Raw genomic sequence first — 19,438 nt, 5'->3', positions numbered from 1 at the left:
GCATCCGAGTGAAACCAAATCTGCCACCTGTTTGCCTCGGGTAATTCTCTCGATATCATTGGCCTATCCGCGAGGAAAATAAATGCCAACAGCCTCCGCCGACATCGTTTCATCCGTCTTTCCTACATAAGTTAACAACGGTGGATGGATTACTTTGATCAACTTTTCTTTGTATATTTTCGATTTCCTTGTTCCGCAGCACATCACAGTGAAATCATAACTGATAACAACCAACACAGAATACAAACAACAGATAGAGAACAGACTGATTTTAGATCGCTTCTTGTAAGTCACTTTCATCTAACAATACAATCACTTTTTACATCATGCTAGACATAAAACAGCATCATGCAAAGAGCATTTCAATTAATTCGCACGACCAAATGAGTTTCTCTTCTTTCGCCTTTTTCCATCCATCGGTCGCCATCACAAGAGAAGCGAAACGCCGGAAATAATCAACAGCATACTTTTTCAAATGCATCGCTGGATGCGGCTGGGCGGCGAGTGCAAGCAGCTCCAAGCAATTGTCGGCGGACATCCTCTTCATCAAATGAGATTCGCACTCGGCTTTCAACTGGTCCAGAAAATACTTGTCCGCCACCGCCAAAACACCGACTGCCATTTTGTCCAGCGTTCCAGAAGACATCTGGCCTGTGTACACGTAACGAAGGACTTCTTGGAAAACGTCAGGATCGACGTCTTGGATGTCTACGTTGTTCAACAATTTCTCTGCTGTTTCATGATTGAACATGGCAGCAAATACTTTGCTTCTTGCCGCTAGGATGATGTTGTGCCCATGAAAGACTCGCCCTCCGACATTTAAGTTAACGTCACTCAGTGTTTTGTTTTCTAAAAACTCTTCCAACTGCGTCAGAATCAACTGACTCCGACGAATGTCGGATGAATCTTTAGATGAATAGAAACCCAATTTGGTTTTTAAAGTACTAATTTCGACAGTACAGTAGATGTTTAAGTTGTCTCTAATTCCATTAAACTTTGATTTCATAAAATCATGTTTATCGATGCTATACACCATGTCTTCGTCAGAGGAAATAAGATCGTTCGAAAAAACGGTCAGCTTTTCGGAAGGATAAAGCGATTCGCCTTTCTTGTTTGCAATCCTGGTGCTCAGTTGAATGGGTTTAGCAATTTCGGAATACTGTGCACCTCGTTCCAAATGCAGTAGAATATCAATGGATAGGTTCGTAACACGGAGGCTAAGGGTCCAAGCACAATAAACTTCCGATAAAAAGCGGGGCGATTTGATAGAAGTGGTGGGATTGTCTAGAAACGCAAACTGAATGTTCCATTCGAAATTGGTTTTGGAAATCTCGGTCACCGTTGGACTCCAATCGTCGGGAAGTGACGGTCTGAACGTTGATTTTTTGATGAGCGTAACTCTTCCCACAACCATCTCATTCATTTCTGCTTGTTACGAGCAAATGATGGAGGTTGCCTAAGATGACGCAGCGCCAACTCGATCAAGAAATTTCTTTTTTATGGGAGCAAAAAGTGACCGATGCTGAAAAAAACCTGAAAATGGGAAATAAAAAAGCAGGGAGCTGTTATCAGTGAACTGAATTATAACTGAGAGGAAACAGAAAATTTAGAATCATTGAAAAGTACAACGACACGGCGACGAATAGCAAATCCCAAACGATTGGCGAATGACTGAGACCAAAACAATCGTGTCGTTATATAGACAAGTACATCTTTCAGCACGGAAGTTTTTGCTAATGTGAAAAATGGCGAACTATGCTCTAATTGTCCTTGGTGGTACTCATCGGGTTGTGGTGTTTAAAAAAAATTATTCTTTAATTACTTTATTCAGCGACTCCAAAGGGAGAACTGTAATTCGCTGAACTCCGATCGTACCTGCCACTGGACATTAAAGGTAGGTTGAACAAGTAGTACTGCGTCATTTTGTCCACCTCAGTCCTCAAAGAGTCAATAAACAAACATTAGATTTTCTTGATAAATCCAAGTTGTTCAGTACAGGTAGCTTCCGCTAGTTAACAAATATTTTCGTTTATCCAATTAATAATAAAAGAATACTCACGTGAAGACGGTGGAGTTCAGTCGGCAACGGAGATTTCCATTTCCGGCGGCAGATCGAGATCGAGCAATGCCAACTTGATCTGACTGTTATTGATCTTCACAATCGCCACAAGAGTTTGATGATTCACCTGCACTGTCTTCCCACAAAGAAAGAAGTCACACATTTCCGAACGTTAACCCATTCATTTTCTAAAGAATATCAAGGTGTACTCGGATTTTATAAACTGGGACATAAACAAAAGCAAGATCTAAAACAGACTTACATAGACATACATTTTTTAAGACAGAAAAAATGCTTAAACGATCGGGCCAAACAACGTTCTTTAGCATTTCGGTAGAGGAATGTTGATCGAAAACAAGAAGATTTAGAAAAGAATACGAGATTAGCCCCAGAAACAAACCTCTGTTACAAATGATACAAAAATATAAGAAACTCTTGGATGCCATGAAAGACATTGGCTCCGTGGTCAAACAGTATGGCTTTGATCATTAGCCAACGAACTTGCCATACCTGCTTGAAAATTGTGTGAATTCAATAGCTTTGAATGGCCTTCGTTTGATTGCTGAACACAAGGGGCAGAACTTGTTGCCAACTAATGAAACAGCAACACAGCGAAGGGAATTTGACTCAGACAAGGATCAACAAGTGAACAAACAGTCGGAGGACAGCACCAGAACTAAATGGATTTTCCGTCCGAGCATTCCAACTACTAACAATTTAGGGGAGGGGCTAGCAAACGGTCGGCCATTTAATGAACGTCCCTTTCCCTTAGCGTACCTAAGCAAAAATATCAAAATTTTGCCAGCTGTTTGCCTCGGTTAACTGTCCCAGCCTCATTGGACGATCCATTACTGAATCTCCTGGATCCGTGAGAAAAATAAATGCCAACCATCCGTAATCGCTGTAGAATTTATTAACAGCGGCAAATGAAGAACTTGACTCATTTTTCTTTATAATTATTGATTTTCTTTGTTCTTTTAACACAGCACAGGAGATTTAACTTTAGCATAATACAAAAGAGATACAACCGATTCCAGAGCTGAGTCCATGGAACAAATCGATTCCAGATAAATTTCTTACAGTTACAGTTTACTTTCTTTCGAACAACACAGTTATTTCTCATCTTATGCTAGACATCTAACAGCTTCCGACTGCACAGCACTTCAATTGATTCATACCACCAAAGGAGTTTCTCTTTTTTCGCCTTTTTCCATCCATCGGTCGCCATCACAATGGCAGGGAAACGCAGAAGGAAATCAAAAGCATACTTTTTCAAATGGATCACTGGATGTGGCTGGGCAGCAAATGCAAGCAACTCTGCGCAGTTGTCGGCGGACATCCTCTTCATCAAATGATTTTCGCATTCGGCTTCCAACTCATCCAGCAAATATTTATCCGCCACCGCCAGAACACTGACCGCCATTTTGTCCAGCGTTTCCCGAAACATCCGGCCAGTGTACAGGTAACGAAGCACCTCTTGAAAGACGTCCGGATCGACGTCCTGGATTTCTACCTTGTTCGACAACTTCTCTGCTGTTTGGTGATGAAACATGGCAGCAAACACTTTGCTTCTTGCTGCTAGGATGATCTTGTGGGCGTGCAATGTTCGCCCTCCGACGATTAACTTAACGTCACTTAGCGACTTGTTTTTAAATAGTTCTTCAAGTTGGATAAAAACAAATTCATTGTAACAAACATCGGACGCAGTTTTAGACGAAGAAGTGCGCGATTTGTTTTCCTTGAAAGTCCAAAGTTTGACAGTACAGTAGATGGTAACGTTGCCTTCTTTTTCATAAAATTCAGATTTTCGAATTTTTTCTTTAAAGAAACGAGACACCCTATGTCGATTGAATGAACCCAACACATCACTCACAATAACGACCGTTTTTGTGGGAAGCAAATCGCCTTGTTTATTCTCAATTCCAGTGATCACTTGAGCGGAACCGCCGGTTATAGTGTTGTTTGCGCTGGGATGATATTCAAGCATAATATTTTTGTCTTCGTCAAATAAGACCTGCTGAAGATCAAGAGTCCAAAAGCAAAATTCTCCTGATGAAAAACGGGATGATTTCATAGAAGGCGGAGGATATTCTAGAAACGGAAACGGAATGTTCCATTCGAAATCCGTTGTCGTGACCTCGCTAAGCGTTTGACACCAATTGTCAGCAAACAATGGTTTGAACGTCTCTTCTACTTGTGTGGTAAATGCTGTCTCAGCACTTTTATTCATTTTTGTTTAGCACAAGAAATTTGGCAGATATTTTCCTCTTTTGGAGTGATGATATGGACCGGAAGAGACCCAAGAAACTGTTGTCCATGAAAGCAAAACGTCTACCAATGTGGTGTGCAAATTCTGCAAATGGTAAAATGATAAAATAGATACACGCCCTGACTAACATTCGTAACTAAATAACAACAAAGAGCACGAAGAAAAACTTTGATGAGGTCGTGGCCATGGACAACCTATCCACGATGACAAGACGGTAAATGTTATGTGTTTGGGGAATGATGAGAGAACAGGGTGAAAAAGACTTAAAAGTTATAAACATCAGTCACATCTATTGCAAGTAATGACTCTGATTCTAGGAAAGACATTAGCTACGTGGCACAAATGGCGTGGCCTCGACCTTGTTATTAGAAATTGGTTTTCCTTGAAATATTCCACATACCTTTCACTTTGAATGATGAACACTCTAAACGATGTTAACTAGTGAAACAACACCATAGGGAAGAGAATCGGCCAGGCTAGGATCAAAACGTGAACAAAGTACTCAAAGTGAAGCACCAGAACTAAATGAACTTTTGTCAATCTTCCCCTTTGAATTCCTGACGTTTTAAGGGTTGGGACTAGCAAAAGGTCGGCCATTTTTGATTTTCTTTCTCTCCCTTCCCTATCCTCTAACGCACATGAGAGGAAAAAAAAAAAAAAAGGAAAATCTGCCACCTGTTTGCCTCGGGTAACTGTCTCGATACCATTGGCCGATCCGTGAAGAAAATGAATGCCAACAGCCTCCTCCGACATCGGTTCATCCGTCCTTCCTGTTTTAGTTGTGAGTTGATAGCCACAGATGACATACACTTGATTCACTTATCAAGGTACACCTTTCTTTGTATTTTTCAATTTCCTTGTTCCTCTAACACAACTTTAGCAAAATACGAAAAAAAAAAAAAAAACACAATTGTAACCAACAATTTTTGAACATACCGATTCAATTCTTATCGATGACTTTCATCTGACAATGTTTTCTTACATCATGATAGTCATCGAACAGCATCAGGCAAATAGCATTTCGATCAAATCACAAAACCAAAGGGGTTTCTCTTGTTTCGCCTTTTTCCAACTATCGGTCGCCTTCACAAGAGCAGGAGAACGCAGGAGGAAATCAACCGCATACTTTTTCAAATGCGCCGCTGGATGAGGCTGATCGGCAAGTGCAAGCAACTCCACGCAGTTGTCGGCAGTCATCCTCTTCATCAAATGAGTTTCGCACTCGGCTTTCAACTGATCCAGAAAATACTTATCCGCCACCACTAAAACACCGACAGCCTTTTTGACCATAGTTCCAGAAGACATCCGGCCGGAATAGATGTAAATGAGTACCTCTTGGAACAAGTCTGGATCGACGTCCTGGATATCTACTTGGTTCGACAACTTTTCTGCTGTTTCATGCTCAAACATGGCGGCAAACACTTTGCTTCTTGCTGCTAGGATGATCTTGTGGGCGTGCAATGTTCGCCCTCCGACGATTAACTTAACGTCACTTAGCGACTTGTTTTTAAATAGTTCTTCTAGCTGTGTCTGAAGTAATTCATTATGACAAGTATTTAATGTAGATTTTGGCAAAGAGTCCGACTTGTTTTCCTTCAAAACCCAAACTATGACAGCGCAATAGACGGTAAAGTTGCAATCTTTTTCGTAGCAGTCGGATTTCCAAAATTTTTCTTTACTGATTTGCAGGATATTGTGAGAATTATTTGATATGTTAATCAGGGTCGTTTTCGGGAAAAGTAGGTCGCCTTTCTTGCTTGCAATTCCAACACGCACTCGTAAGCGATGGACAATTTTGGAATATTGCGGGCCTCTTTTAAAATCCAACAAAATATTGATGTTTGATTCATCGTCACCGAGGCTAAGGTTCCACGAACAATATTCTCCCGATGACACTGTAGATGATTTCATACAAGGAATTGGATATTCTTGATAGGGAAGCTGGACATTCCACTCGAAATCAGTTTTGTTAATTTCGCTCACCGTTTGACACCAGTTATCAGCAAATGAAGGTATAAACGACGTTCCTAACTGGATGGTACCACACCAGTTACCAGCAAGTGAAGGTATAAACGACGTTCCTGATTGGATGGTACCTGTCTTCTGAACGATCTGATCCATTTTTGGTTGCGGCGAAGAAATTCGGTGAGCGCTGCCTTCTTTCAAAGTGATGAAACGAAGAGGACTCGACCAAGAAACTTTGGTTTTCAAGAGCAAAAAGTGAACTGATGTAAGCAAAACCTGAAATTTGGAAAACAAAAACCAAGGAACTGCAACAATAAGAGCTAGATGTCAACTGTGAAGAATAAGAAAGTAAGACTCTTGCATTTTGCCATGGTCAGCTATCCACGATGACAAGACGACGTATTTCAGCGAAACAATCAGAAACGATTGATTTCCGAATAACTGAGAGCTAAGCGTTTGGCCAACGAAGAACCTCCAGCGGCATCAATGATTAAATTGTAATTAAAGCGTCATTTCTGCTTCCTGGGAATAGCTTTCTGGCCAAACAGTTGCGAGAAAACTGCCACTCTACTCGATCCTTTTCCAACAATTTAAAGGCGTATCGTCTCGAATGCGCAAATTTCCATAAACTTCTGATGGCCAGCTAGTCATGGTGAGTTTCCACACTAAACAGGAATGCCTGCCCAGTTTGCACTGCATACGCAAATTGACTTTTGGCAACCGATTACCAATCACCAAATGTCACACCCTTCTTTGCCTTCCCTGCAATCGTAAATAACATTCAGGTTAAATTTTTTTTTTCGCTGTTAGATAAATCAAGATTAATCACCGTGCAGTTCTTTTCTTTCACTGCATCTTCTGTTCCGTTCCGGCAGTGAGATTGAGGATGTTCCACCACAGACATCTTCCTCCCACTGAGACAGCACTGATAACTGGACAAATTGCAACTGAAAATAAATCACTGCGATATTAGACTGTTAGTTAAACAGGTGTGCTTTGAAAAAAAGAGTAAAGATTTGCTATGGCGGCCATCATGGATCATTTTCTCTCCTATCCTCTTGCCTTGACTTACCTGGCTGTCCCTTCCGATCCTAAAAGAAGGAACGAGGGGCCAAGGCGCTCTGTGTTTTCTGGCCTTGGTAACTAAAATGTATCGAATAAATTCCTTCACATCGCCCACTAAATATCGAACAACGTGAGACTTCAATGTAGGAACCGGAGGATAAGAATGGCTTTTGCGTGGCATTTTAAACAAAACTTATCGCTGTTACGTTTTTTGATTTGTTGACTTTGCTAGTGGATTTTGACGTTAGGAACATTTTACGTTGCGCAATTCAATCGGAGTTCAACAGATAACAGGTTCCAAAAGAAGAGCAAGTAAAATTTACTACGTAAACTTACACAAAAAAATTAATTTGACTTTCGTGAAGTTAAAGGATAGTATACAATAGTCGAAACAATAAGCGGCTTCACATTCATTTCAGTAAAGACGCCACTACTATACAACACGCAATTTTCATGAAGCATCATGAAAACAGTTCAAAATATATTACACTTGGAAGCAAAAATACTCTCCAAGAAAAATGCCGGTCGTGTATGGCGATGTGACGTACATCAAATATTTTAATCGGACCCCAGAGCCGACATACACCAGAGAAAAAATGCCACAAGATGTAGCCATTAGCTCGTCTACAGCAATCTGCTCTCTTCGTGGCAGTTGACAAACGCAAAGTTTTACCACGCGTTCATTATAATGGAAACGAACAATTGATGGTGGTCGATCGAGAAAAACACCGAAGGCATCACGATTCAACGCTCAAAGGACATCGGAAGTGTTCGTGACACGTACCAAAGGAAGAAACGGACTACTGGTTGGACTTCGTTGACAAAAATCAGGAAGAATGAAACAACCGAAGACGGAAATACAACAATCAAAGAACTCATCAACTACATTTGGCGGAAAGATTGTTTAAACAACATTTACCATCTTCTTGATGAAAACTGTCAAAAATTTGCTGCTATCGTTTTTGATCGCATCAAATCCACATACAATGATCAAGTCTATTTTGACGAGGCTGCCGATCAACCGCCATCTACAACAAGTAGTTGCTACATGAATGTGGATCAAGTGTTCAGTGAAGTGCAACGTTTAAGCGCTTCAGAGACTTTTACTCGATTAGAGATTTATAAAGTGCCAATAAGTTCATGGTACATCCCCGAATTTTTTTGTGTCAGGCTTTTTGGTTTTCCTCTTTAGACAAATATCTGGATTCTTTTCGCATCATTACTTTGGGATTTTTGAAACGGACGAGGGAGCTTACTGGTCGTTCGAACGATTACCGACTCGTTTCACCAATTCAGCGAGCCAGAAATAAAGACATTCTTTTGAAAGAATGTCAACGGAATTCACGCGACACTTTGCTCTCCAAATCAAATTTGGAAAAGTTAGACGTTGCCGTGAGGCTGAATATGAATGCAGTTTTGGACTTTATCTGGAAAAAGGACAACATGGACATATTTTATATGCCCGCAAAATTGTGTGGCATGATAGCTTTGCAAATCTACGATCAATTTAAAAGGAAATAATGTCTTTCTTTTAAGCACAACTAACAGTAATGCAATAAAATTTGCACCGCCCAGAAATTCTGTAGCAACAACAGAGCTTTAATACCAACTATGAGCTGTTCCTAATTTTTCTTTTACCCAGTATCCAAAATAACAGATGATTAGAATCAAGTGTGGCCAAAGAAGAAAAGTCTGTTGAAAATTGTTGAGAATTAATATACAAAATTCCTATCAGTAAAGGTAAATTGTTGTGTCTTAGAGACGATGAAAAAATTAACCAATAAAAATGCCACACCTCAAAAGAAATGCAACATTTTTGCTAAACTGGTGAAGAATTGTATTTCCTACCTTAATGTGCATTGTGATACTCTTCCAGTCATGACGTTTTCCCATACTGATTAGGGCTAAATCACTGGATCTTTAAGTACGTCCACCATCCTCTGTTATTCTGATATTCACTAATTGCTGCCAGTCTGCAAAGCAACAAGGAAAAAAAGTAAAACGTTCCTCATTTTGGAAGCATTTGGATCCATTTAAGGCCTGTTTGCCAACCAGAAGGATTTCAAAGGGAGATTTTGAATAGAAAACCAGTCATATTCGAGAACAATATCTGGCGTTAGGTTTTAATACAATTGACGAACCTGATCGCCCAATACACAGCAAGACACACGAGCCAGTTATTCAAATCTAGTAGGATTCTGAAATCAACACTTTCAACAATGTTAGAACAAGTCGTTAACTACTGAAACAGCCACACACGAAAGGCCAAACTGTGTTCCACTTCACCTGAAGGGAAGCACTAGCACTAAATGAATTTTAAATCTTAGTTTTTCAATTTGCCGAAATAAGCTTCTGACATATTTCTAGGGGAAGGACTAGAAAAGGTCGGCCATTTCCTTTCTCTCCCTTCTCTTTTCTAAATCGCACTTCAATGAAAATTAACAAACCTCCGACACGTTTTGCTTCAGGTCATTCCCTCTCAATGTCTCTCAATGTCACTGGTTGATCCGTTCCTGATTGTACTCCGTCCGTGAGGAAAATGCCAGTTGTGCCAAGCATTTGCGTGTTCGTAGGTAGTAGGTCCATTCGTCTTTTATCCCTATCGGAATTAAGGCGGATGACGTGATTGGTTCACTTTTCTTTGTATTCTTTTCGATTTCTTGGTTTCTCAATCACAGCACAAAATATGAAATTCGTCATGATACAAATAATACACAACTCAAAAACAAGAGTACAGATCAGAAACAGACCGATTCTGGGTTAATTTCTTGCAGATTTCATCCAAAGACATGGTAATGCCGTTTTGTTAGTTCTTATAATGCACGTACAAACCTGCGAACTTGTCTGGAGTCATGCAGCACAGGTGGTATTCGTGTTGTGCGTATCATCGCTGTCTCGTTTGATCCAATCACGAAATTAACCCGATAAAACTTTCTCTTCCAATACCATTCCTTTTCTTTTAGAAATCAAGATGGATTTTGGCTTCCGGTGGTGAAGATGCTGTTGCCGCGCTTGCCATCCATCAGATCAACTTCATCTGCCATCTATGAACAGACATCGACTTACATTTTGTAAATAGAAAAAAGGCTAGAACAACTGGGAAAAATCATCTTTAGCATTCCGTGAGGGGAATGGTGATCGGGAACAACAAATTGGCCAAGAGACTTCCTAGAGAACGCACATGGAAGACAATTGACTAGATGATCTTAACGTGTAAGAACGTCTAAAGTGAAGCACCACTACTGAATGTACACTTCCAATCTTACGCTGACGGGCCCTTACAGTTGCTGACGTTTGAAGGGGAGAGACTAGCAAACGGTCGGCCATTTTGGATTTCCTTTCTCTCCCTTCCTTTTCTTTAACGCACCAAGGCGAAAACAACCAAATCTACCACCTGTTTGCCTCAGGTAACTGCTTCGGTGTCATTTGCCTCCGTCCTTGAAGTAAATGTCAACAGGCATCCAGGCTCGCAGACATTGCGGTTCATTTGTCATACGTATCTAAATTATTACAACAAAGGCGAATGAAAATTATGACTCATTTTTCTTTGTATTTTTCCTATTTCCTTGTTCTCCAATCACAACATTGAAGATGAAACTTTGGTATAATGTAAATGACACACCAAAACTAGACCAACAATTCTGGAACAGATCGATTCTAGATTAATTTCGTCCAACAATACGGCGATTTCTCATCTAATGCTAGACATCTAACAGCTTCCGGCCGCACAGCATTTCGATTAATTCACACGACCAAACGAGATTCTCTTTTTTCGCTTTTTGCCATCCATCAGTCGCCATCACAAGGTCAGGGTAACGCCGGAGGAAATCAACAGCATACTTTTTCAAATTGATCGCTGGATGTGGCTGGGCAGCAAATGCAAGCAACTCTGCGCAGTTGTCGGCGGACATCCTCTTCATCAAATGATTTTCGCACTCGGCTTTCAACTCATCCAGCAAATATTTATCCGCCACCGCCAGAACACCGACCGCCATTTTGTCCAGCGTTTCCCGAGACATCCGGCCAGTGTACAGGTAACGAAGCACCTCTTGAAAGACGTCCGGATCGATGTCCTGGATGTCTACCTTGTTCGACAACTTCTCTGATGTTTCGTGATGAAACATGGCCGCAAATACTTTGCTACTTGCTGCTATAATATTTTTGTGGGCGGGAAAAATTTGCCCTCCGACGTTTAAGTTAACGTCACTTAGCGTCTTGTTTTTAAATAGTTCTTCAAATTGCGTCGAAACTAATTCACTGTGAAAAACATCAGAGGTAATTTTAGACGAAGATGTGCACGATTTGGTTTCTGTACGATTCCAAATTTTGACAGTACAGTAGATGACCCAGTTGCCTTCTTTTTCATAAAATTTTGATTTTAGAAGTTCTTCAATTTTGAATGTAGACACATACAAGGATTTGGAACGAATGAAGTTATTTATATCCAATATGACCGTTTCTGTGGAAAGCAAATCGCCTTTTTTATTTGCAATTCCAGTGAACACTTGAATTGCTGGGGCAATTTTAGAATTGTTCTTGATGAGTCTTAGATTCTGAGAAATATATAAATGTCCTTCCCTGTTGTTGAGACAAAGAGTCCAATTACAATAATCTCCCGAAGAAAATTCTGAAGATTCCATAGAAGTCAGAGGATATTCTAGAAACGGAAACGGTATGTTCCACTTTAAATCGGTTTTCGTAACCTCAAAATCCATTTCACACCAATTATCAGCAAACGAAGGTCTAAACGTCGCTTCTTGTTGTCTGGTACCTAGATGCTTGCCCAGCCCTGCTGCCATTCTGTGGTACCTAGCGCTTTTATTGATTTTTGTTTAGCAGAAAGAACTTCGACGAACGTTGTCCTCTTATAAAGTGATGAGGTGGCACGGACTAGCCCAAGAAATTGGTTCTGCAATTCTGCAAATGGTAAAATGATAAATAAGATACACACTCTGACTAACATTCGTAACTAAATAAAAACAAAGAGCACGAAGAAAAACTTCGATAAGGTCTTGGCCATGGACAAACTATCCACGATGACAAGAAGGTAAATGTAATGTGTTTGGGGGATGATGAGAGAACAGGGTGAAAAAGACTTAAAAGTTATAAACACCAGTCACATCCTTTGCAAGTAATGCAAGTAATGATTCTGATTATAGGAAAGACAATAGCTACGTAGTTAAAATGGCATGGCTTCGACATTGTTATTAGAAATTTGTTTTCCTAGATATATTCCACATACCTTTCACTTGAATAATGAACACTTTAAACGATGTTAAATAGTGAAACAACACCAGAGGAAAGAGAATCGGCCAGGACGTGATCTAAACGTGAACAAACGACTCAAAGCGAAGCACCAGAATTAAGTGAACTTTTTTCAATCCTCCTCTTCCAATTGCTGACGTTTTAAGGGAAGGGACTAGCAAAAGGTCGGCCATTTTGGATTTTTTCCCTCTCCCTTCCCTTTCCAGTAACGCACATGTGTGAAGAAAAAACAAAATCTGCCCTTCCAATTGCCAACGTTTTAAGGGTAGGGACTAGCAAATGGTCGGCCATTTTGGATTTTCTTTCTCTCCCTTCCCTTTCCAGTTTCCACTAACGCACATGAGTGAAGAAAAAACAAAATCGGCCCTTCCAATTGCCGACGTTTTAAGGGTAGGGACTAGCAAATGGTCGGCCATTTTGGATTTTCTTTCTCTCCCTTCCCTTTCCTTTAACGCACATGAGTGAAAAAACACAAACCAAATCTGCCACCTGTTTGCCTCGGGGTAACTGTCTCAATATCATTGGCCGATCCGTGAGAAAAATGATGCCAACAGCCTCCTCCGACATCGGTTCATCCGTCCTCCCTGTTTGAGTCATGTGTTAATAACCACAGAAGAAAAACACTTGATTCACTTTTCTTGGTACACCTTTCTTTGTATTTTTCAATTTCCTTGTTCAATCAACACAGAAAAGGAGATCTAACATTAGCATACATATAGAAAACACGTGACACTATTAAAGCAACAATTCTGGAACAGACCAATTTTAGATAAATTCCTAGCAAACTTTAATCCGATAATACAATCTTTTCTTACATTATGATCTTTTCTTACATTATGATAAGACATCTGACAGCTTCAGGTAGTTCACATCGCGTTTAAATCGATTCTCACAACCAAACGAGCTTTCATCATCGGCTTCATCCATCGGTCACCATTACAAAACAGGAAATGCTGGAGGAAATCAACCCCATACTTTTTTCAAACGCGCTGGATGAGACTGATCGCCAATTGCAATTGCAATTGAATTGGGAAGCTGGACATTCCACTCGAAATCAGTTTGGTTAATTTCGCTCACCGTTTGACACCAATTATCAGCAAGGAAAGGTGTAATCGACGCTCCTAATTGGAGATTACCTGTTCCACCGCAGACATCCTCCTTCCACTGAGAAAGCGCTGACAGCTGGACAAATTGCAACTGAAAATGAATCCATGTGGTGTCTAACTTTGAGTCAAACAGGTGTGCTTTGAAAAAAAGGAGTAAGGGTTTGCTATGGCGTCCATCATGGATCATTTTCTCTCCTATCCCTTTTGCCCTGACTTACCTGATTGCCCCTTCCGATCCTAAAGGAAGGAACGAGGCTAAGGCGCTTTCGGGCGCTTTCGTTTTCTGGCCTTGGTAACTAAAATTTGTCGAATACATTTTTTCATATCGGCCACTAAATATCGAACAACGTGAAACTTCAATAAAGTAGGAGCTGGAGGATAAGAATGGCTTTTGTGTGGCATTTTAAACAACGCCAAAACTTATGGCTGTTATTACGTTTTTTGTTTTGTTGAGTTTGCTAGTGGATTTTGACGTTAGGAAAATTACACGTTGCGCAATTCAATCGGAGTGCAACAGGTAACAGGTTCCAATAGAAGAGCAAGTAGAAATTACTATGGAAACATACACAAAAAAATTCATTAAACTTTTGTGAAGTTAAAGGGTACTATGCAATAGTCGAAACAATAAGCGGCTTCACATTCATTTCAGTAAAGACGCCACTACTATACAACACGCAATTTTCATGAAGCATCATGATGAAAACAATCCTAAATATACACTTCGCAGCAAAAATACTCTCAAAGAAAAATGCCGGTCGCGTATGGCGATGTGACGTACATTAAAAGTTTTAATTGGACCCCAGAGCCGACATACACCAGAGAAAAGAGGCCACAAGATGTAGCCATTAAGCTATTTATTAGCTCAACATTTACCGGCGAATATGAACGATTAGGTCGAATTAAGCCCGTTGTGTTGCAAAGCGTATTACGCGCAGTTCATTGCAGGACCACCAACGATAGGCGGATAGGCTTACATTTCAAAATGGGACATTTAAGTTACGGCTATAGGTTTTTTGGTACAGTCGACAGACGGCATGTTGACATAAATAAATATGACATTTACATCTTCATCACCATCCCGAGATAAGTCGCCCACAACCATCTCCTTCTAATCGCAATGACGTGGAGAAGATAAGGTCTGATGCTCGATCTATATCCTGTGTATATATAACTTCAACGTGAATTTGAGACCAGTGTGGTGGTCAAAGCGTTCCCGTGTCAATCAACACGTCGCCTCATAGGCACTAGTTCACGCTTAAAGTCCTAACTAGACGAATAGCGAATAATTGTATTTTGATCCTGGTGCCGATCAATCTGACACACGTGGTTATTGGATTACGGATGACCAACTTCGAAAAAAATTGGTAAACTTGATCGACACGGATGAAGAGATAAAAAAGGCGTCCATCTACAGCAATCCGCTCTCTTCGTGGCAATTGACAGACGCAATCTTTAAGAATACGAGAAGAGGGAGGGGAAGAAATAGAAAGCCGTTTAAGAAATGCTTGCTCCCTCTGGCGCTGGAAAATGCTTTAAAATGGGAGGAGCTTTAACAAAATAGAATTGAGGCCAAAATACTAAAAAGGCCCGTTGTGCGCAAACTCACCGCCAGTCGAGCTGTCACTTACTCACTATCAGCCCATGGTCTATAAACTGGTTTATAGACCATGATCAGCCTATCACGCTCACCATTTTACACGACTCACGGCTATTGGAAGCAGGAAAGACAATCCCCACAGTGAATTGTGGCCTCAATAGCATTATTTCTTCGCTTTCAATCGAGGAATATTCAGTGGAAAGCAGAGCCAAGGTAAACCTCTTTCGAAAATAAAACAAAATTAGATTTTAAAAATTCACCTAAATTGTTCGTTCTTTTGTCGATGCCGGAAAAGGGCGTGCCCGTGACGTGATCTGCCGTTCTCTTTCTCGTGTTGTACCAGTCTTCTACAATTCGACCTTGTAAACAAGAAAAACAGCCAAAAATCGAGTGAAACTTTAAGCAACGCACGTTAAAGATCGTCACTGCCACTTTCCACGGATTAACAGGTACACAGTAAAATATGATTATCTGCATTGGACTTGACATTGATTCGATGATTTACAGATAATCTGGTAATCTCAAAGCGATTCTGGTTGGCAAGTCAACGTTTTCCAGCGTCAAATTACGTGTTTTCCCGTTCGGCAAAGTCCTGATTTCACCGCTCTCACGTTTTATTATTTGCAAAACAAAGATAAGAAGGAAATGGAAATTTGGTTCGACCGCGATGCTCTACTTGGGCAAGGTGGCTTTGGTTTGGTATTTAAAGGAAAGTTTGGAGGTCGTGAAGTCGCAGTAAAAAGAGTTGAATTACGCCATGTCGACAAAAGAGAAGAAGACGCAATGCTCAAGTTAAAACATCCAAACATCGTCAAACTTCTTTACTGTGAAAAGGACAACGACTTTATGTAACATATTTTTTATCGTTTTTAATAACAATATAATTTCAAAATTAATTCTTTGTTTTCTTTAACGTGTTCAAGGTACTACGCATTGGAATTATGTGTCGCTTCTTTAGATAAACTGTTCCTTAAGTCTGCTGACCCCAAAAAATACAAAGGACCTATGCTACATAACATCAAAATTTGTCGTCAATTAGCTGTCGGCCTAGAATACATCCATTCAATGCAATTGATTCACCGGGACATTAAACCGGGAAATGTTCTCATTTGCGTCTCTTCAACTGGTCAAGGTGATAACATAACAATCAAATGGTCTGATTTTGGACTGGCGAAATCCGTCAATGAAAAAGGATTACACACCTGGACTGGAGCGAAAGGAACGCACACTTGGTACGCACCCGAAGTGCTGGAAAAACTCATCAACGGAGAAAAGGCGGAACAGGAAGAGTTTTGGGGCACCGTCCAGAGCGATGTGTTTGTTCTAGGACTCGTTTTCGGTTATCTTTTCTTGAAGGGAGAACATCTTTACGGTTCCAGCAAAAAAGAAATTCACAAAAACATAATTGAAAAAAATCCGGTGAATATGCAAAGTAATTCCCAATTTAATTCCATCCTATTTTTATTTTCTAATAATAAAGAGTTTGTTGCTTTATTATAGAATTAGATGAAAAATTACGTCAATATTATGCGGATGACTTACTAATGAAAATGTTGGAACACGACCCGAAAAAAAGAATAACTTCGAAAGAAGTCGTCAAACAACTGGAATCCATCAACAATATGGTAATATTATATATTATGTCCTAAGTTAGGAAGTAACAACCTTATCGTAAATTTGTCTAATCTAGCTCACTAAAAAAGAAGAAGAAATGTCGTGGGGTGGAGGTATCGGTGGCGATTTCAAATGCAAATTGTACTTTTATCCTACGGTGGACGAACCTACGGCGGACGAAACAGACACAAGTGATTATTGGATCACGGATCAAGAGCTTCGCGAAAAATTATCAGAATTGATCGACACGGATGAAGAGATCCAAAATGCGTCCGTCTACAGCAATCCGCTCTCTACTCTGCAGTTGATAAACAACAAGCTTTACCACGCGTTCATTATAATGGAAACGAACAATTGGTGGTGGTCGATCGAGAAAAACACGGAAGGCATCACGATTCAACGCTCAAAGAAACTAGAGAGCGTTCGTGACATGTACCAAAGAAAGAAACGGACGACTGGGCTAACTCCGTGGACGGGGATTCAGAAGATCAAAACGACCCAAGGCAGGAATACAACAATAAACGAACTCATCAATTACATTTGGAGGATAGATGTTTTGAACCAAGGTTACCATGTCCTCAGTACGAATTGCCAAGAATTTGCTGCTTTGCTTTTTGATCGGATCAACTTGTTTAGTATATTTTGACGAGGCTGCCGATCAACCGCCTTCTTCAACAAGTGGTTTCTACTATTCTACATGACAGTGGATAAAGCGGATAAAGCTTTTGAAAGTACGACTTTGTGGTGGTTCAGAATCTTTAATTGAACACTTGGAGTCTTACAAGTTAAGAATCCCATTCAAACGATATGTCTGCAATCAATACCTGATGCTTAAATCTGCTTCCTCACAAGATTTACTTGTCCTTACGAATTATTTAGTCGTTTCACTAATAATAAATTTTATTCATGTTTTTTTATTAAATTCTTTTTTTTTAAAGAAGATTTCCCATTAACGAAAAAGGTTTTTATCTTGTTTTCTGTTTACTTGTATGGTTTTATTTCTTTCGGGCTTTTCCTTGCTATTATCGTACTCTTCTTTAACTGGTACACTGGGGGAAAAAATCACATCGTTATGATTTTTGAAACGAAGGAGGGAACTTACTGGTCGTTGGTGCAGTTAAAGACTAGATTGGTCATTCGCAGGGCCAAAAATAAGGACGTCCTTTTGAACCAAGGACATCCACCACGTACTTTGTTGAAAGACTCAAAAATGGTCGTCGAAGATTTAGAATGGAAGGATATGAACGAGGTAATGGGATATTTCTGCAAGAATCAGAAGAATAAAAACGACCTATTTTAGTCTGTCGTCGACATTAACGTTATATCTTCACTGTATAACAAAATTAAAAGAAAAACCGCGTAGAGAAACAGTTCATGTTTAGCGCACAATGAAATTTCGCACAACTTGTTCACATTTGCGTAAACATTTCGTGTGCCTATTGGCTGAATAAGCATCAGCAACAATTCCTACATTATTTCTAGCAATTTTCTTTTTTTTTTTTCCTCCTCCCCTTGCCCTCCATGGATTAAATGTCTAATGAGATCTATGTGGTTCTGTTCCAGCCAAATGTCAATTTTGTAATTTAAAGGTGGTGAATACACAATTAATTCAAAATCAATTCAAAATAAGCTTTTGCTATTTTCGTAAATTTCAAACCAACCAGTCGAGTCGTTGCAAAAAACCATATTAAGCCACTGAAAATCCCGATCCGTAAACATACATCTACCGTATGAAACAGACTTAATAGACTTACATTTTTAAAGGCAGGGAAAAAAAAGGCCAAAACAAATGCGGAAACAGTCGTCTCCAGCCCGTCGTTAGGGGAATGGTGATCGGAAACAAGACGTTGAATAAATATGTAAGTCAAAATTTTAACTTGGTTATCAACACTTAACACCTCATCACGAAACAATGACAACATTTTCTGTATGCTATGGTGAAAAGACATCGTTTCTTACCTTGGATAATGACGTGACGATATCCCTCTGGCCGTCGAGTTTTCCACTTCAAGGGCGAAAGTCACGTGATGTCCAACGATCTGATGTCCTCGTTGGCAACTCTGTTGTCACCTGCCAGCAGTCCGTCAGCCCAATCTGGGCAATTTTAATCGTAAATGATCAAATATGTCACCTGGTTGCCTCAGGTAAATTGCCTCTATTTCACGTGTTTGTGTCCTTGAGGTCAATGCCAACGGTCCCTTCGTCATCCCCATCTAAATGATTAAACAACAGAGGATAAAATAATTGACTCACTTTTCTTCGTATTTTTCACATTAGCAATTAGCAACTTTAGCAATAAAACTTCACTTTAGCATCATTCAAATAACACACACAATCAAACCGGCTTGCAACAACAGACGCGGGACGCTGCGTGATGGGATGACGTCAATGTTGGTCTGTATGGCGTCTTCTCTTTGTTAAGGCTTTATAAAGGATCGATGCAAATAACAGTGGCAATCGTGATTCGTTTTTTAAAGCGTGGGATTTTAACGACACAA

At 40.1% G+C, this 19,438-nt stretch overlaps 4 protein-coding genes, 1 long non-coding RNA gene and 1 pseudogene across 11 annotated transcripts in view; 1 reads left to right on the top strand and 5 right to left on the bottom strand.

Moving 5' to 3' along the window:
• LOC116921044 (putative ankyrin repeat protein RF_0381) overlaps positions 1-19,438 on the bottom strand; it is a 37,352-nt gene that overhangs the window by 12,191 nt on the left and 5,723 nt on the right. The gene's annotated exons all lie outside the window — the stretch shown is intronic.
• On the bottom strand, positions 150-4,878 carry LOC116920298 (speckle-type POZ protein B). 4 transcript variants are annotated; one of them, XR_006645957.1, is made up of 6 exons: positions 4,729-4,878; positions 2,570-4,412; positions 2,322-2,379; positions 2,060-2,247; positions 1,823-1,938; positions 1,501-1,533 (listed from the first exon to the last, which is right to left on the bottom strand). XR_006645957.1 is itself a non-coding variant. In XM_045172835.1 (5 exons), the coding sequence occupies exon 5, from the start codon at positions 1,421-1,423 to the stop codon at positions 347-349; it is 1,077 nt and encodes a 358-aa protein (XP_045028770.1). In that variant the 5' UTR covers positions 1,424-1,533; positions 1,823-1,938; positions 2,060-2,247; positions 2,322-2,379; positions 2,570-3,188; the 3' UTR covers positions 150-346. The 4 variants fall into 4 exon arrangements, 2 of the variants coding, with proteins under 2 accessions (XP_045028770.1, XP_032782386.2); XM_045172835.1 differs by lacking the exon at positions 4,729-4,878 and having other exon boundaries at positions 150-1,533; positions 2,570-3,188; XR_006645958.1 differs by lacking the exon at positions 2,322-2,379 and having other exon boundaries at positions 2,060-2,195.
• LOC116920292 (speckle-type POZ protein B-like) lies at positions 5,170-7,643 on the bottom strand. 2 transcript variants are annotated; one of them, XM_032926486.2, is made up of 3 exons: positions 7,366-7,643; positions 7,123-7,240; positions 5,170-7,055 (listed from the first exon to the last, which is right to left on the bottom strand). In XM_032926486.2, exon 3 carries the CDS (start codon positions 6,447-6,449, stop codon positions 5,334-5,336), a length of 1,116 nt encoding a protein of 371 aa, XP_032782377.2. In that variant the 5' UTR covers positions 6,450-7,055; positions 7,123-7,240; positions 7,366-7,643; the 3' UTR covers positions 5,170-5,333. The 2 variants fall into 2 exon arrangements, with proteins under 2 accessions (XP_032782377.2, XP_045028768.1); XM_045172833.1 differs by having other exon boundaries at positions 7,123-7,643.
• Positions 10,889-12,825, bottom strand: LOC116920336 (speckle-type POZ protein B-like). Of its 2 annotated transcripts, none has more exons than XM_045172836.1 (2): positions 12,601-12,825; positions 10,889-12,275 (listed from the first exon to the last, which is right to left on the bottom strand). In XM_045172836.1, the coding sequence occupies exon 2, from the start codon at positions 12,155-12,157 to the stop codon at positions 11,060-11,062; it is 1,098 nt and encodes a 365-aa protein (XP_045028771.1). In that variant the 5' UTR covers positions 12,158-12,275; positions 12,601-12,825; the 3' UTR covers positions 10,889-11,059. The 2 variants fall into 2 exon arrangements, with proteins under 2 accessions (XP_045028771.1, XP_032782440.2); XM_032926549.2 differs by lacking the exon at positions 12,601-12,825 and having other exon boundaries at positions 10,889-12,015; positions 12,081-12,223.
• On the top strand, positions 15,048-17,855 carry LOC116921040 (annotated as a pseudogene).
• LOC116920441 lies at positions 18,038-19,386 on the bottom strand. The gene is made up of 3 exons (XR_006645981.1): positions 19,248-19,386; positions 18,900-19,153; positions 18,038-18,203 (listed from the first exon to the last, which is right to left on the bottom strand). It is a non-coding gene; the product is annotated as an uncharacterized LOC116920441 (long non-coding RNA).

This window comes from Daphnia magna, linkage group LG4 (assembly GCF_020631705.1).
Source record: "Daphnia magna isolate NIES linkage group LG4, ASM2063170v1.1, whole genome shotgun sequence".
Lineage (NCBI taxonomy): Eukaryota > Metazoa > Arthropoda > Branchiopoda > Diplostraca > Daphniidae > Daphnia > Daphnia magna.
The sequence above is the reverse complement of the archived record's forward strand: the minus strand, read 5'-3'. Positions and strand labels throughout refer to the sequence as shown.

Bases quoted from the DNA above. Each gene is read 5' to 3' on its own strand.
- LOC116920298 (XM_045172835.1), bottom strand. From the start codon at position 1,423: ATGAATGAGATGGTTGTGGGAAGAGTTACGCTCATCAAAAAATCAACG.
- LOC116920336 (XM_045172836.1), bottom strand. From the start codon at position 12,157: ATGGCAGCAGGGCTGGGCAAGCATCTAGGTACCAGACAACAAGAAGCG.
- LOC116920292 (XM_045172833.1), bottom strand. From the start codon at position 6,449: ATGGATCAGATCGTTCAGAAGACAGGTACCATCCAATCAGGAACGTCG.